The sequence below is a fragment of the Paramisgurnus dabryanus genome, chromosome 1 (assembly GCF_030506205.2).
Source record: "Paramisgurnus dabryanus chromosome 1, PD_genome_1.1, whole genome shotgun sequence".
NCBI classification, from domain to species: domain Eukaryota; kingdom Metazoa; phylum Chordata; class Actinopteri; order Cypriniformes; family Cobitidae; genus Paramisgurnus; species Paramisgurnus dabryanus.
This window is the reverse complement of record NC_133337.1, coordinates 13671378-13690562: the sequence shown is the minus strand read 5'-3', so window position 1 is coordinate 13690562 and position 19185 is coordinate 13671378. Positions and strand designations below refer to the sequence as shown.

The window sequence follows — 19185 nt, the reverse complement described above, 5'->3', positions numbered from 1 at the left end:
TCTGAGCTCTCATTAGGGGGCTGTGACTCTAAAACGTGTGTGATAATTGGATGGTGATAAAATCAGATTTCTCTCTCAGCTCAGAAAGCACAACCACACCTATTCTGTCTCCAACACTTGTTTTTACTTTAGTCCTTGGTCATATTTTACTAGAAAAAAAGATTAATATTTTGTATTAAGGATAGTATTGTTTTTTTAGGATCTTTAGGATGTTTTTAATAGTGGCATTAAATACTGTAACCCCCCTCAGTTCTCAGAATATGGATTATGTAACATAAGTTCACACCAGCAGTTCAGAAAATGTGTTACTGCTTGCATTGATATCTACAAGCGTGTTCAGATAGCAGTCACCGATTTTCAGGTGTGGTTTTGACTCACAGAAAAAAGGAAGTGAGACATAGAAAATGTAAAAGGCCAGTGGGACAGGGAAGTGATGCAATTTAATCCACATTTATTGTTTCATGTTATTTCAATATTATTAAACACAAAATGTAAACAAAAATACTTGAACATAGATGTTGCTGTTGTGTTGTCATTCTCTGAGGCGTCAGAGGTGTATAGATGGATATAGAAACAGATTAAAACATTGATCTCATTGAACTTTTTTACCTATTGTACAAAACTCTGTGCAGCATGTTTACTAACAACACAACAAGCAGTTAAAGGTGCAGTGTGTAACTTTTAGAAGTATTTAATAACAGAAATGCAATCTAATTTACATAACTATATTATCAGGGGTGTATAAAGACCTTGCATAATAAACTGTTATGTGTTTATTGCCTTAGAATGAGCTGGTTTTATCTACATACGCCCGGTGTCATGAGCAATTCTGTCTCCCCGAGCAATTCGGTCTCCCCTAGGACCCCATTTGGTACCTAGCACTAATGCCTGCTCAAAAATTTGCCATTGCGATATCTCGTCTGCATATGCGGTCTAGCAAGCTAATTATGTTGTACAAAATAGAAGCATAACATTTTAAAAAAATAAAAGTTAACAAAAAAATAATATAACAAACTAATATTCATGTTGCAGACATGTCAGTACTTTTGTGTCATCATCTGCTTTACAAAAACAATACTTTAATTTTTTGTAAATTATTAACATACCTTACGGAATATATTTTTTAATAGTAAAAGTGTAGTAATCATGGCTTATAATTATAATTTAAATGTGTGATTCAACTATGTAGTAATCATGTTTTGTATAAGTAATTAATGAGTAAGTAATTGTATAAGTAGACAGTAAAAATGGAAATGGTACAGTATATAATATCTAAATAATAAAATGACACAAGCAATGTGTAGATCTCCCACCTATAGCCTCATTTATATACTACTATATGAAACATATCATTTAAAAGACATCAATTGTAATTTTAACAATGTTCTAACTACATAAATCATAATGCGATTTTGTAGGAATTGTAATAAGGCGCTAAGAAAACTACCCATGAGGAGTTTTTTCAGCCAATGGAATCACGCGGGGTCCTAGGGGAGACCGAATTGCTCGGGGGGACCGAATTGCTCATGACACCGGTCCCCTTACATGGAAGTCGCCATTTTGTGCCACCATGTTTTTACAGTAGCCCTAACCGGACAAACTGCTCTTGTGGCAGCTACCGTAGCTTCTCTATGCATTTCGGTGAACGGTGGACTTAGCCGTTGGTTGCAATTCACAATCTCACTGCTAGATGCCACTAAAATCTACACACTGCACCTTTAAACCATAGACTGTAAAAAATATGGACATAGTGTCCATGACGTCACCCATAGGTTTGTGAAGCCAATAGTTTGGCGGGGCATGTTGCCCCTTGGTTTAAATGAAAGCAGAGAGACCACCGCCTCAAAGTAATCAGGACAAAAGCGACAAATGAGACGGATTAAATACCACGTGTAAACGTGAATGTGTGTCTGTCTTGTCCACTTGCGATCTGATCGACCAAAACGCATCTAAATACCAGGTGTACATTTTTTAATTAACCTGTTTGTAATATTTCTGCTTTCAGGGTAAAGAAAGTGCAGAGGTGGAGCCATGGGAGGAGGCAAATTTTGATCTGTATAAAGTAGTGGACCGCTTCGGCTTCCTGCAGTAAGAGACATCTATTATTCTGGTGCATGTGTGAATGGATGCAGAATGCCGATGCTTGTGAATCCATCAGAGAACTGAAAGAGTCTGGACGTTCACTTCAGAGCTACTATCTTGATATTCGTCAGCTCTTCTTACTGTCTCGTTTCTTTTCCCTTTATGGCAAGGAGGTTTGTGGCTAACCCAAGCCCGTTTAACAGCAGTGCACTGTGGGGTATTTATAGGGTACCACATGTGGCTGGCAGATCAGGAAGCTATAATTATACTTTCAGAGAGAGATGGAAAGAAAGGGATACGAGAAGGCAGGCAAAGATTTTGAAATGATAAAAGTGGATGTGGATGAGGAAGTATGAGCAAATATTATAGACATGCAGACATGCAGATTGATGGACAAACAAGCAAACATACAGACAGGAAGTCAATTATGGAAAGGTTGATGAACTATAATAAAGATAAACCAGCAGCATTCAAATTTCATCCATGAATCTTCTACTGACCAGTGTTTAAAACAAAACAATGATTTCTAATGTCTTTCTGTTAGCAATAGTGCTTGACTAATTAGTAAGCAGGATGCTTTTCCCAAATAGCAATACAGGGCTAACTTGAACCTTATTTTAATACAAGTTTACTCTTTACTGCTTTTGCTATTGTCTTGCAGATTTAGCAGTGATGTTAAACTCTATTTGAACTCAGTCATTTGTGAGGTTTGATTTTGGTACGGATGCTGCCATAAGCAGTCAGTGAGCTCACTTGGGTTTGGAACAGAGCCATGATGTCATGACATCAGTTCCCAGGGTTACCTAATGAATGTCCCAGATCAGATCCAAAATGGTTGCCATGGAAACGGCCATTTCCTGTTTGTGTAGCCAAACAGGACCTCGCACTTTGAACAGTTTCAGGGGTGGGGGTTTCAGGGGCATCGCTACCAATAGTGATGTTTATTTATCAAGTCAGTGTACTTCCTGTGGAACAAAGTAATTCCCTTTTTCGGTAATACATGCGAATGGCTCACAGGAACCAAGATCTGACGTCAGCAACATAACCAGAGTATGATTTATGGTTATGTAGTGTTTGTCTTTGTGTAGAGCCATCATGTTATCAGGGCTGTGGAAATATATTAATTGCTTATTAACCATAATATATATCCTGGTATTTGAGACAAGAAATGTGTGAGAGTCAAACCCCTTGAAGCTAATTTGTTTCATTAAAAAAGTTGTCAGATTAATTGTGTGTGTGCGCACTACTTTCAGTGTGTTTAACTGTGTTTATTTTGTCTTTCACAGTGAAAATGAGCTTCCAGCATATGACATAGTGGAGGAAAAGGTTAGCCAGGTCTTGTGTTTATGCCTGTGGCACCAGAAATGTTCTATGTTTAGCTGGAAACCAAACTCAGAACATTTAAATTATGGCTGTCCATCAATATGTTTCCTAGGATTAAAACCCATAACTTTTTGCACCACAAATGCAATGCTCTGTAAGCTACATGAACACTTATTGAGCTACAGGAACACATATTGAGCTAAATGAACATTTAATCAACTACAGAAACACATTTGAGCTAAGAGAGCGTTTAACATTTTGTAATAGCCGAACACTGTGTAGAAACGTAACATAAAGTGCAGGAACAAATATTAATTTACAGGAACAAATACTAATGTACAGGTACATATATTAATCTACAGGAACAAATACTGAGGTTCAGGAATAAATATTAAGCTACAGAAAACAAATATTGATGTTCAGGAATATATTTTAATCTACAGGAACAAATTGTTAGGTGCAGGGACAAATATGAAGTTACAGGAACAAATACTGAGGTGCAGGAACAAATATTAATCTCCATTAACTAATACTGAGGTGGAGGAACATATATTAATTTACAGGAACAAACACTGAGGTTCAGGAACAAATATTAATATACAGGAACAAATACTGAGGTGCAGGAACATATATTAAGCTACAGGAACAAAAAACTGACGTGCAGGTACATATAGTAATCTACAGGAACAAACACTGAGGTGCAGGAACAAATATTAAGCTAACAGAACAAATGCTGAGGTGCAGGAACAAAAATGAGGATACACGAAAAAATACTGAGGTGCAGGAAAAAATATTAATCTACAGGAACAAATACTGAGGTGCAGGAACAAATATTAATTCACAGGAACAAATACTGAGGTGCAGGTACATATTGTAATCTACATGAACAAATACTGATGTGCAGGAACAAATATTAATCTACAGGAACAAATACTGAGGTGCAAGAACAAATATGAAGCTACAGGAACAAATGCTGAGGTGCAGGATCATATATGAAGCTACAGGAACAAATACTGAGGTTCAGGAACAAATATTAATCTACAGGAACATATACTGAAGTGCAGGAACAGATATTAAGCTAACGGAACAAATACTGAGGTGCAGGAACAAATATTAATTTGCATTTACTAATACTGAGGTGCAGGAACAAATATGAAGCTACAGGAACAAATACTGAGGTGCAGGAACAAATCTTAATTTGCAATAACAAATACTGAGGTGCAGGAACATATATTAAACTACAGGAACAAAAAACTGACGTGCAGGTACATATAGTACTCTACAGGAACAAATACTGAGGTTCGGTAAACAAATATTAATTTTCAGGAACAAATACTGAGGTGCAGGAACAAATATTAATATACAGGAACAAATGGTGAGGTGCAGGGACAAATTTGAAGCTACAGGAACAAATACTGATGTGCAGGAACAAATATAAATTTGCATTAACAAATATTGAGGTTCAGGAATAAATATTAATTTATAAGAACAAATACTGAGGTACAGGTACATATAGTAATCTACAGGAACAAATACTGATGTGCAGGAACAAATATTAAGCCACAGGAACAAATACTGAGGAACACATATTGAGCTACAGGAACACATATGTGTAGAAAACAACTGAATAAAGATAATCAACATTACTGCAAAAGAAGAGTAGATCATGTGGCATTACCTAGAAATTGCAAAAGTGATTATTGATTAGTCATGACTAATCGTTTGCAGAATAAAGTTTTTGTTTACATATTAAATGTGTGTGTAATTTGTATAATAATTATGTATATGTAAATGCACACATATGCATGTATATATTTAAGAAATATTTGCATGTATAAACATTTGTATATGTACATATAATTTGTATCATATAGAAATATATTAATATTTATCAATATATTTTTTCTTAAAAATATACATGTGTTTGTATTTATAATATTTATTGATGTACTGTGTAAAATAATTATGTAAACAAAAACTTTTATCCTGCAAACGAATAGTCATGACTAATCATTAGGCAGCCCTAATACAGTGTAAACTGTTTGCATTTCAACCAAACTTATTAGACCTTGCTACAATCCAAAAGTCATGTTAGTTTTGGCATAGATTGAACATTAAGTTGAAATTTTGTCATGTGTTATTGAATGTGTTTGTTGGCATTTTTTCTGTTCAGCATAAGCACCTGGAAATTGAAAGGATCACAAAATGGCTAAAAATGATGAAAAGCTGGGAGAAATACAAGAACAGCGACAAGGTTTGTGCATGCCTTAAAATTAGAGATGCAATAAATGTTTCCACCGATACCCATAGTTGATCGTTTAGTGGTTATATTAACATAATTATTATTAAGATTACAATTTCTGAATGTTATTTATTCATATAATGTGAAAATTGCATTTATCGACTGATACAGATTATTGGCCGATATATCGGTCCATCTCTACTTAAAACCAATTTATTTGAAAAGTCCAAAACAATCGTGTATGTCACTGTCCTGTGTTTCTGACTTCATTTAAATGGTACCCTAAGAACAATATGGATTTCAGCTTGACGTTTCTTATTCTGTTACCTCCAAAAACATGCATTATAAGGTATTACTTGTGCTTATGCCAGAAATGCGTTTACTCGCTCTGCATTCGTAGTGGTTTTTTTCTTTTTGCCTAACAGATGGAGTCAATGACTTTCCACACACCGGCAATTACAACGGCAATCCCCCATAAACAAACACACACACATGTAAACAAATATGCAGACACCTGCCGATTTGTAATGCCTTGTTTTATCCAAATAAACAAACAATAGTTTTAATCACCTCATTTTGCCGTGGTAGGCAAGATTAGAGACGCATATGTTCAAAATGTGGCTGTGGGATATTTGCCCACTGCTGTCTGTCAATAACAACCTCATCAAGAGCACTCCTACAGATTATTAATATCATCATTATTATAAGTGAACTACTCAGCGGCCATCAATTCACACATGCGTATGCAGACAGGTCCTGAGGGGGAAGAGATGGTCAGGAAATCACTTAGTGGCAGTAATGTGGACAGATGAGCGGAGGAAATGGAAGAATGTTCATTCTTCTCATATCTCTCTCTTTCTCTCTCTCTCTCTTTCTATCTCTCATTCCCTGTCTGTTCCAGTGGGTGGGTTTAATTGTAGCTGAGAGACGATTCACGCCGGCCATTAGCTTTTATGGGTTCAGCGTTTTGCTTTGGAGCACTTAATCTTGTCTCTGATGGGAATTTAATCTTTACTGACTGCACAATTACCTGTGACACACACACAATTGTCTTCTATTAAACTAATATTAGTGGTTATCTCCAGTATGTATGGATGGATTTAAAATTTTTGCTTTTTTATGTGCTGTTTGTACTGGGAGTATGTTTTGAACTGCGCCTTCAAAAGTCAAAAGCTTCCCGTCTGATTTGTTTCTTGACAATAAACAACAAAAAATACACTTCTGGATCTCTTTGATGATAACTATTATATAGATACATACTGTATAGGCATCAGTAACGGTGTTCGAAATCGAAACTCAAAAAAGTTGCTGTCATACATTATTAAATATACAATTATTACAACATTACTCCTTACGCATGGAAAACTATTTTAAAAATGCCTCTTGTGCCACACACAGATTTTCATAGCAGTTCATTGTTTTAAGTGTTATTTCTATCGCATGGATTACAATCAACAAAATATTTTGCAAGGTGTCTAATTTGTATAAATTTATACAATCTCATTTGTATGTTTTGGTACAGTTTGCGTTTACCCCTGTGATGTTGGGGTATTGGTGGAATTTAAATGTGCTTTTTTCAGATAATTGATGCTTTTGTGCAAATCAATTGTGTAAATTCATACAAATTCACCACCATTCAAAATACAGTAGGTTTTCAAGTGAGATCAGGTTGGTACAACATACTGTAATAGATACCAGTGGCGGCCGGTGACTTCTTTTTTCGAGGGCGCTCGATGCGAAGTTCGTCACAACATGTATGTAGCCCGTCGTGCGTGGTTCGTTAAAATTTGGCTTCTACACGTCAAGTGATCCTATGTGCATCGCGTGTCTTGTCAAAATAAGTGCCTGCTGCAGACACGTCGAAAGGGTTTATGATAAAAGAGATGCTCACGTTTGCCAGATACTCGCATAATCTCATGCGTAATCAGAGTTTACTGTTAAGGGACTGTCTTGCGTGTATTTTGTGAACGTGAGCGTCTCTTTTATCATAAACCCTTTCGACGAGTCTGCAGCAGGCACTTATTTTGACCAAAAACGTGATGTACATGGTTCACATGACGAAGCATGAAAAAGAAAGCAACACACGACTCTCCGAACAAATATTTTGAATTTGCGCCCCTCAGATGAGCAGTCACGAGCCGTCACTGATAGAAGCACATCAATGGGGTTAAGTTTCTAACCTCTCTGTGTGTGTGTGTGTGTGTGTGTGTGTGTGTGTGTGTGTGTGTGTGTGTGTGTGTGTGTGTGTGTGTGTGTGTGTGTGTGTGTGTGTGTGTGTGTGTGTGTGTGTGTAGTTGGTAAGAAGGATCTACAAGGGAATTCCACTGCAGCTCAGAGGTCAGGTTTGGTGTCTCCTGCTTGATGTCCCTAAAATGAAGGAGGAGAAGAAGGATTTCTATGAGGTAAACACACACAGGGCTGAGAACTTCAGGCAAGCACAAATACAATGCTTAAATATGACTTTCTAAAATTGTCAGCTCTTGAGGTTTTGAAAGTAACACTTATGTGGTTTGACACACACATACCGCAGAGCGAAATATCACTTGGACAATAGCAGCTTTACTAAAGCTTAGTAAAACACAATTTTCAGTGTGTGTGTGCTGTGGTCTGCGAGCATTTCATTTCATTCATCTGTAGCCTGCAGAGTGTAAAATTTAATACGTTGAAGTTTAATTTTTTTCAAAATTGAAATGGTCCTGTCTCTCTCTTTATCTCTGTCCAGACACTGAAGATCAGAGCAAGGGGTTTGTCTCCAGATATTCGGCAAATTGATCTGGATGTGAATCGAACATATAGGGATCACATCATGTTCATGCACCGCTATGATGTCAAGTGAGTGTCTTATATACTTACACACACAAACATTTGCCTCATCTTGATTTTTCATACACATTATAAACGTACTTAAAATGAGCTAGTTTAGCTACTGTAGTTTGCATTGATATTATTTATCATTTTAGAAATACAACTAAGGTAAACATATGAAACATAATAGGATGATCTCAGTTTATCAGTTTTTATTAATTAAAGGTTTCAGGTACAATAGATTGTTATGAAAGTAGAGACACAGCACTTTTTCATGTGTAGAGTGACAAGCATGTAGTAACCCTGTCTGTGCAAAATGTAATACTTCAACTATGATGTCCTTAAAAGTGCATTGTGTAACTTTTGAAAGGATCGCTTGACAGAAATAGAACATGATATACATTACTATATTATCAGTGGTGTATAAAGACCTTACAAAATTAACTTTATGTTTTTTTACCTTTAAATAGCCGTTATTTCTACATAAACCGTGGGTCCCCTTACATGGAAGTTGCCATTTCGCGCCACCATGTTTCTAAAGTAGCCTTAAATGGACAAACTGCTTTACAGAGCGTATTTTGTCACTGTTTTGTCTCAGACGGTGACATGTTTTTCTTGTGGTGGCCACCGTAGCTTCTCTATGTGTTTCGAAAGGGAGGAGTGAGCTGTGGACTGAGCTGTTGGTTGCAATTCACAGTCTCACCTCTAGATGCCACTAAAAATCCACTGAGATCACATTGGAAACACAACTAAAAGTTCATCCAGACAGAATGGTAGTCTGACCACTAAATGGATGGTGTATACAGCTTTGCACCTACAATAACATACTTTTATAAATAACTATTTGCCCCATTTTAAGTGCATTACACAACATTTTTGTTTTCACAAACCGATGCTGTTCAGTTTAAGTTTTGTACCCAGAATTAGCCAAAATGTATTCTTTGAGTATTATAAAAAACATAAATGATTTTGAGGTAAAAATAAATAATTTAATGTGATATTAACAGGGCTTGAAACCAAATAGCACTATGGATAGAGTCCCTTAATTTGTGCTTTGTCAATGCTTTTTAATCTCATGACCCTTGAGTGTAAAATACATTTTTACTACGTCTTCAGCGATGCTTCCATTTATCATGGCCATAAAACTGCGGCGCTGAACCGACATGTGAAATGAGAAAGTTGAGAACGCAATTGCTTGAGAGAGCGAGACGCCCACGCCATCCATTTCTCATTGAGTTATTGGTGTATTGAATTGTGACAGAGCTAAAGAGCTCGTATTGACTGATGTGACATTTACCTGTGGTGATGTGAAAGGTTCAGATCATTCTCGCAGTCTGGTGTTATACAATCGTGAGGAAGATAGCAGCGAAACACTATGAAAGGGAAAGACGAGACATGCAGAAACGATGAAACAAAAACAATCCATTTTATAAATAATGAAAAAAGTGCATGCTTATGTGATTGTATTGTGTGTACTTTGTGTTACAGACAGCAAGATCTGTTTCACGTGCTCACTGCATATTCTGTTTATAACACGGTGAGTCAAAAAATCCCCATTTTTAAAATTCCCAACTTAAAAATAAATGATGATGTAGTTTGTCATCAGGTTGTTGTTAGGTTTAATTTAGATCTGGGCTAAATTGATGTCATGATGCCACTGTTCATCATACAGCTTAAAGGAATAGTCCATTTTCTTCAAAAAAAAAATCCAGATAATTTACTCACCACCATGTCATCCAAAATGTTGATGTCTTTCTTTGTTCAGGCGAGAAGAAATTATGTTTTTTAAAGAAAACATTGCAGGATTTTTCTCATTTTAATGGACTTTAATAGAGCCCAAAATTTAATACGTAACTCAACACTTAACAGTTTTTTCAACAGAGTTTCAAAGGACTCTAAACGATCCCAAACGAGGCATAAGGGTCTTATCTAGCAAAACGATTGTCATTTTTGACAAGAAAAATAAAAAAATGAATTTTTAAACCACAACTTCTCGTCTATCTCCGGTCCTGCGTGACCTTACGTAAATGCGTAGTGACGTAGGGAGGTCACGTGTTACATATATGAAACGCACATTTGCGGACCATTTTAAACAATAAACTGACACAAAGACATTAATTAGTATTATTCCACATACAACAACGTCAGAACGGTCCTCTTTTTCAACACTTGTAAACACTGGGGCGTAGTTTCGCGTTCGTCCTCTGTGACCTCTTGACGTCATGACGTATTGCGTGGGGTCACGCTGGCGCATCACAACCGGATCTAGACGAGAAGTTGTGGTTTAAAAGTGCATATTTTTTATTTTTCTTGTCAAAAATGACAATCGTTTTGCTAGATAAGACCCTTATGCCTCGTTTGGGATCATTTATAGTCCTTTGAAACTCCGTTGAAAAAAACTGTTAAGTGTTGAGTTAAGTATGAAATGTTGGGCTCTATTAAAGTCCATTAAAATGAGAAAATCCTGCAATGTTTTCCTCAAAAAACATAATTTCTTCTCGACTGAACAAAGAAAGACATCAACATTTTTAAATTATCTGGATTTTTCTTTTAAGAAAATGGACTATTCCTTTAATATTTGTCTTAAAATAAAATGCTTCAATAGAAATTCAAAATAAATTTTACTATGTAGTATTGCTAAAGCAAACATCATCATTATAGTAGTTACTGTTCTTAAAGAGCAGGGGTTCTCAACCTTTTTCTTAAAATATATTCTTACCTTAAAGCATATTTTTACACTTGTTACATGGTGACAAAAACATATTCCCTCCTGAATCATGTTAATTCATCTAATGTGTTTTATGAGGGTTATTTAGTTTAAATTACAAATTGGACTTAACATTTATACTTTTTTTACATTATCTTAAAAGCTTTCGTAAAATTAGCAGTGGTAAGACTGACATGGTTTTTAGATGGCCCCCATATGTAAATATCCCCTTCTTAATAATACAACACAATTATATAAATTATTTAAAAAAAATTCACAGACCCCCTGGCTATACATAAAGGGACGCTCCATTTTTTTTTTTTTTTTGAAAATATACTAATTTTCCAGCTCCCCTACAGTTAAACATTAGATTTTGCGGTTTTGGAATCCATTCAGCTGATCTCCGGGTCTGGCGGTACCACTTTTAGCATAGCTTAGCATAATTCATTGAATCTGAATCAAAAATAACCAAAGTCTTTCAATATTCTTCCTATTGAAAACTTGACTCTTCAGTAGTTACATTGTGTACTTAGACCGACGGAAAATTAAAAGCTGAGATTTTCTAGGCAGATATGGCTAGGAACTATACTCTCATTCTGGCATAATAATCAAGGACTTTGCTCCCATAACATGGCTGCAGGAGGTGCAATAATATTATGCGTTGCCCAAAAGTAGTCCTCTACTTTTGAAAGTTACCAAAGGGGCTATTTTCAGGCGCTGCATAATATCATTGCACCTCCTGCAGCCATGTTACGGCAGCAAAGTCCTTTAATATTATAAATAACTCTCTGGTTATTTTTGAGCGCAGTGCTAATGGACTAATCAGATTGAATGAATTATGCTAAAATTGGTACCGCCAGACCCAGAGATCAGCTAAATGGATTCCAAAACTGTAAAAATCAAATGTTTAACTCTAGGGGAGCTGAAAAATGAGAATATTTCCAAAAAGGTGGAGTGTCCCTTTTAGGACCACTATGAGAACCCCTGCTGTAGAGCATTGTATTAGCAGCACAAGCGTACTGGGTTTGATTCCCAGAGAACACACATGCTGATAAAAAATATATATTTTAAATATAAATTTGTGTGACAAATCCATTAATGTAATAATGTTCATAAATGGGGTTACGGTTTAAACTCTGGCATGTAACTCAGCCTTCACTGTTAATGCTACAGACATGAATGATGTGTAAAGTCATGTATAAAATCAGGTAGAGGTGTGCTGTTCCTTTATTAAGCAATCAGAGTAAAAAAACTCCCCTTGACTTAATCTGAAGGAAGGAACCTGAGACTCATCATTAGACATTTTTTTAGTATGTGCTTGAACTTGTTATACGGTAAAAGGAACTGACAGATTAAGTATTTTTTTCATGTTTGTGTGTGTGTGTAGGAGGTGGGCTATTGTCAGGGCATGAGTCAGATTACCGCTCTATTACTCATCTACATGAATGAAGAAGATGCTTTCTGGGCGCTAGTCAAACTGCTGTCGGGACAGAAACACTCTATGCACGGTACACACACACACACACACACACACACACACACTCCAGTAATTGTTTGTGATGTCAGTTTATTGTTTTCTACATTAGATCATCCTACATAATGTAAAGAACATTCATGTAATGAAAATGTTATGTTTAATATTGATTGAGTAAGGCCATGTCCATAATTGAAGTCAATGTGAAACTTTGATGCTTCTAATCTCATTATTAGATTATGAGTCTTTAACATGGATTTTACAGACAGGGTCACATATACAGTAGCATCATTGTTGTGGTGGCCAGAAAATAAGTTGGAAATAAGTGAAAATTACGACATTTTGAAAAATGTTAAAGTAAAATAATGCTATAAATTACATTCTAGGTCAGTAGTAAATACAAACAACTTTGTGACATTGACCATTTAAACAAAAGTCAGATATCCTTGCTTTCATTGCGGCACACAATGTTTTTTCAAAATCATGCTGGTATCTTTTTGGAGTCAATGTTATCTTAGGTGCCTAGTGTCAATATAGCAAAAGAGGGACATGTCAAATAATAACATTGTAAAATTGATATAAATTCAGTGTAACTTTCCATGAAGTTCTTACACAAATATTAAGTATCTTTAAAATATTTTAATTTGAAAAAAAAAAAAAACAGAAGCACCGTTGCACTTTAACAATGATGTGTGTTTGTGTGTGTGTAGGTTTCTTTGTACCAGGTTTCCCTAAACTCATGCGCTTTCAGGAACATCATGACCGTATTTTGCAAAAGATGATGCCTAAACTCAAACAACATCTAGTAAGATCCTTCACCATACCTCCACAATATACTAAAATTCTTACCACCATTAAAAAGTGAATTGTGTTTTGTGGCAGTATCATGGTATCATCAGAATGTAACTGACATGGTACTTTACTTTGACATATACAACGGTCCTGAATAAGTACTAAGGAACATGCAAGCAACTTCCAGGAAGTACCATGATTTATTTATTTGTGTATTTTGCCTTTGCTTTGTTAAACCTATAAACATATATTGTGCAGGTGACACGCATCATATAGTATTGCATTTGAACACATGATATTTCTTAACTCCTCATCATTTAAACGTTTGTTACAGTTTCATAATTCATGCCATAGTAATTATGGAAGTAGTAATGGATCCATAAGGTTACTGCATGAGCTCATTGCAACAAAGTTGTGGATGTTTTTTTATTCAGTGGCTATGGTTTAACTATGATTTTAAAGCTTGGTTCCGGTTGTGTTTGCCATAGTATTACTGTCATTTACCCAATAAACCAACTAAAGTCTCCTGGGCAGCTGGCAAAGCCTGAGCCTTCCTTTAACAAAGAGCTTACAAAGAAATGCCAGCCTGGGATTCATTAAAGGGCAGGTTAATTAATTAAAGGGAATAATTAATAAATAAAGAGATTGATGAATTCATTTATTATTAAACTCCCCTTTGATGTAAGTAGATTAAAAACCAGAAGATGAAAGAGAGATTCACTCATCATGATGATTCATTTCCTCTGCAAGCTATTATATTACTCACGCTATATGTGTACTATATACATAAGCAGTTTGCATTTTGTTTGTATACATTATATACCTGAAGGATGCATTTGCTAAAATGTGCAGTATACACAGCCCTCATGGAGATGCGTATAAATAGCACGAAGTGTAAAACATTGTGCAATACATACGCCAAATCCCAATTTTGTGTGCGCATGATACGCCAGTCATTCCCGTCCACTTAATACAGCGCATCTTTTTGTGATGTTTTATGTTATTTTTTTACCATTGTCGTTTGGGTTTGGGGTTACAACAACATTTTGTTACATAAAATGACATTCCAACCTGTTATATCAGGTCTCCACATCAGACAATATTTAGAATCCAGCCCCGGACGCCAGATCCCCCAGAAAATATCAGTTACTCAGCAGAGCTGTTAATACCAAAATTAGCGTTTTACAGTCTTCTGTCGGTCAAGAGGTTGATCAATTAAAGCTATAGAAGAGCAGAAGCAGGAGATGAAGTTATAATGGTAAAAAACAGAGTTAACTGAACAATCTCAGTTGCGTATGTCTCAATGTTCAAACTTAAAATCCCCAGCATAAATTCCACATGCATTTTATACCAAAACTGCTTAACAGTAACATCCCATAAACCTTGGGCTTCTATAAACATTCCCCTTATCTATTTCTATTCATACAGACAAAACAGCTCATGAAACCACACAAACATGAGATTAAATGACAATGAAAATGCATAAACAAGGAAAGATTTTATGAGAAATACAAAATATAGAAATATGATAAATTAATGAATAAATGAATAAAAATAATATAATGATGAAAAGATCAAATAATGAAATTGATTATAATAATAATAAATAATCAATCATATGGATAACTAATAATTATAAAATTATTATGTAAATAAATGATTAGAAATAAACTAAAGAACACAAAAATAAAAACATTGTGCATGTGAGGAAGGATCCATCAAACCCCAATTCTAACCCCAACTCCAAGCAACCATGGCTTAAAAATAGACACAAACATGGAGAAACCTATATGTTAAATTACATCCTAAACCAAATTTTAAATCTAACCCCAAACCCAACAAAAATGGTTAAAAAACAGAAAACATTGAGAGACCAATACATAAAACGGCACAAAAAGATGTGCTGTATTATGTGAACAGGATGGACTGGCGTATCATACGCAAACAAAATTGGAATTTGGCTTATGTATTGTACAAGTTGTCACACTTCATGCTATTTATACACATCTACATAAAACTGGGTAGGTATACATCGGCCTACACGGTTGTATCTCACAATGCAATGTGTGTGTCCTAACCTATCATATCTAGTGTGATAAATGGACCAGACATCTTTTTCATTATTCAGTTTTTTTGACTCATTATTAGATCATATTGACAATTTGCATTACTTTTTTTATTTAACCTTGACTTGTGTACTGACTTATGTTGAATTTGTATATTTAATAATAAGCAGTAAATTGTGTATAATGTGCAGTATTCAGCAGTTAGTAAGCTGAACATATCTGGGGCTGAATTTAAAAACAAAACCTATACCATCATTCCCTATTTCCTACATTATATACGTGACTAACATAAAGAAGTACTAACATAAACAAGGGAAGTAGGCGTCGTCTTCTGCCAAGACACAATCATTTATTTGGCTTGGCATTGCAGAATGACTGGAAGTGTACATCGGTTGTACACTCGTAATTGCTGTACATCATGGGATTGAATTCGATAATGCCCACTATGGTTTCAGATACAACTAAAAATGTTTTATCCTTCAAATATTTCACTATATAAGGGTATAGTAGCCTATTTCAGACAACGTATTGCTGTTTGCATTTGATAACAGTTTCTTTGCTGCCCTCTTCAGGATACTCAGGAAGTGTTTACAAGCCTGTACACCATGAAATGGTTCTTTCAGTGTTTCTTGGATCGGGTGTGTATTTTTAAAGAATTTTAAAATTAAAGCACTGTTATTTTATATAGCATTATGTCATTTTTCGGTCTTTATGTGTGTGTATCTCTGTTTTTTTTAATAGACCCCATTTACTCTTACCCTGAGAATATGGGACATTTATATTTTAGAAGGAGAGCGTGTTCTGACTGCGATGTCCTACACAATCCTCAAACTCCATAAAAGTAATGACAACTGTGTGTGTGTGTTTGTGTGTGCGTGCGTGCGTGTGTGTGTGTGTCGTGATTCATCCGTAAGTGTTTTTTTACTTTACTTATAGCTTCTCTCTCCCTCTCTCTCTCTTTCTCTCTCTCTCTGTGTTAGAGACCCTCATGAAGTGCTCAATGGAGGACCTGGTGAAGTTTCTTCAGGTGACTTTGTCAAAGGATTTCTTTTTTGAGGATGACATTGTGATAGAACAGCTTCAAAACTCGATGTCTGAGCTCAAACGCTATAAACTGGATCTGCCACCTCCAGGTACTCTCATCATTTCTCCAAACATGCACTGATATCATGAAATGTAAGACTACGTGTCGTAATAGAGTGACACATCCCACTGGACACATATTCAATCTGTTCTTCTTTCTCTCTATCTCTATAACACACAGACACATTTACTCACTGCTGCTATGTGCTTGTTTCTAATGTACGTTCTCTCCCTCTCGCCTCAAACGTAGCCTCTGCTTACACTAGTGGGTCTGGGAAAGGGGGGCGGCAACCCTCCTGCAAAACGAACCGGTGGGCAATTACACACTGACTACTCTCTCTGTCACTCAACCATACGTTCATCTCGTCCCACTACACACACACCCTGTCTTTGTTTGTTTCTGTGTCTCTCACAAAACCTGGGCTCTGCAGAAAAAGTTTATTTTTTGGATCGTCTCAGGAACATTTGTTGAAAGATTTACACAGACTGTTAAAATGCAAGAAATATACGATTGTATTGTATTAACTTGTATACATAATATTATTAGTTTTGGTGTTTTATGTGGTTTAAAGATACTTTTAAAGAATGATGTTTCATCATTTTGGTCAGCAACTGTACCATCATTGAGGTTTGAAGATACTGAACAGAGTCCAAAATTAACTTTGGCCACACATGCTAGTGACAGGTGAATTGAGCAAAGTGCATAAACCAGGGGTTTCAAATTTTATTTCATCCCGGGCCACATCAGCATTACTGTTGCTCTCAAAAAGCTGGTTGTATTTGTAAGACTATGTAAATGTATCTCTTTTAATTGCATTGCATATTTACCTCTGCAATTGCTTATTATGGTTTTTGTAACAACTCAGTTAAAGATACAATTAGTAAAATCCACCGCTAGAGGGCGCACGATCAAAATAATAACACTGACGTAGATTAATGACGCTCTGAAGCTGCGTGGAATTATGGGATTTGTTGTCTTTTACTCAACCGCTGATGGCCATTAATCAGACGAGAATGAGAAATCATGTTATCGGATGAGGTAAATTAATCAATAAATGTTGCGTTTGATGACATCGTTTTATTTCATTATGTAAGGTTTCATGTAATGTTCAAAACGAAATTGTTAGTCATAGATTTTACAGTATTAGTCCAATTCGATGGTGTGTTAACACGGCACCGAATTAAGTATTCAGATCAACAAGCTTATCATAATAAGTGTAGCCCGACAGACGCATACTTCCGTATTTGTCCGCGACGCCATTGTCATGTGGTTTCTACGATAGTAAAGGCGGTAACAAAGGGTAACGTGGATATTAACGTAATTGACAGGCGACTGCACTGCCCCATGTCACTGTTAAAAATGGCAATTTTCTCATAAGTAGTTATAAGTAGAAAACATTGTAGATATTGTTAGTTATCAAATGGAAAAATTATATAATACTGGCCTAGTGGTTTTTGGATATTTTACTGCAAATATCTTACATATTGTACCTTTAATACCTAGCTTTGAAAGTAGAAGCTCAGGACAAATAATGACAAAGTGGATTTAAGTGTGCAACTATCGTACAGATTATTTTAATAATAAAATAAATCAATTAAAATAAATGTATATAAATAATATATTTAAAATAAATTATCACTCATAAATAACATAAAATTTTCAAAAATAATTTAATGCAGGAAAAACCCTGCAAAAATAATACTTATAATAACAATTTAATTATTTATTAGCTCTCACGGGTCACATTAAATAAGGAGGCGGGCCGGATTTGAGTTTGACACCCTTGGCATAAACAAATGCAGTGAGAATTAAATAAATAGTTTATCCAAATATGTAACTTCTCTCATAATTGACTCACCCCATCTCAGATGTATATGACTTTCTTTCTTGAGTTGAACACAATTGGGGTTACATAAAATAATATACTGTCCGTTCCTAGCTTTTTAACTGTGCATCTATGGTGCATTTGACCATTACATGATGTTTTATACTGTAGTTTATATCATGCACACAGTATGCATTACATCACAATTCTTAAACAAAAAGTAATTTCTAATGATTTGCAAACAAATGCTTGCAGTTGGTACATGGCGGCGGGTGTTAATTTTGGACACTGTATGTGAATCATAATCTTCTAAAATGTGGACGGGTTTATGTGTACGTGATGCCTCACAGTATTCAGTCCCTCAACATGCACCAAGAACCATCAGTACCTCTGTGTGTAAATGTTCATCATTCCCTTGACGTTCAATTCAGTTTTATTCACTGCGAACTTGAATATCCCGCAAATGCTGTGTGCTCTAAAATGTACCCAACACATCCTTTCTCTACATGGTTTATATGTCAGCATTCAGGCTTGAATTAAGTGTTGTGTTGATATTTCAATTTCATTTGTATTGTTGGCTTCTTGAATCCTCAGTCTTCCCAACTTGAGCCTTGATTTGGCACCATCTTTGGATGTTTCTGTGGTATCCTGTTATTTGATCAAGTGTAAACTGTGACACTTTTTGTTTTGGCAGTTTGGTTCCTCTTAGAAAACATGTTGCATGACTTTTACTCTTGCTGTTTGTTTATATTTATGTTTTAAAGACCCTATGAAATTGCTTGTCG

At 35.6% G+C, this 19185-nt stretch overlaps 1 protein-coding gene across 4 annotated transcripts in view; it reads left to right on the top strand.

The window, feature by feature from the left end:
- The window catches only part of usp6nl (USP6 N-terminal like), a 56214-nt gene that overhangs the window by 32618 nt on the left and 4411 nt on the right, over positions 1 to 19185 (top strand). For all 4 annotated transcript variants that reach the window (XM_065274609.2, XM_065274610.2, XM_065274607.2 and 1 more), the window contains 11 exons: positions 2006 to 2088; positions 3369 to 3408; positions 5579 to 5659; positions 7942 to 8049; positions 8370 to 8479; positions 9941 to 9989; positions 12547 to 12667; positions 13344 to 13438; positions 16064 to 16129; positions 16233 to 16332; positions 16472 to 16624. In XM_065274609.2, the coding sequence (XP_065130681.1) occupies positions 2006 to 2088; positions 3369 to 3408; positions 5579 to 5659; positions 7942 to 8049; positions 8370 to 8479; positions 9941 to 9989; positions 12547 to 12667; positions 13344 to 13438; positions 16064 to 16129; positions 16233 to 16332; positions 16472 to 16624 (1006 nt within the window). The remainder of the gene's footprint in view (positions 1 to 2005; positions 2089 to 3368; positions 3409 to 5578; positions 5660 to 7941; positions 8050 to 8369; positions 8480 to 9940; positions 9990 to 12546; positions 12668 to 13343; positions 13439 to 16063; positions 16130 to 16232; positions 16333 to 16471; positions 16625 to 19185) is intronic.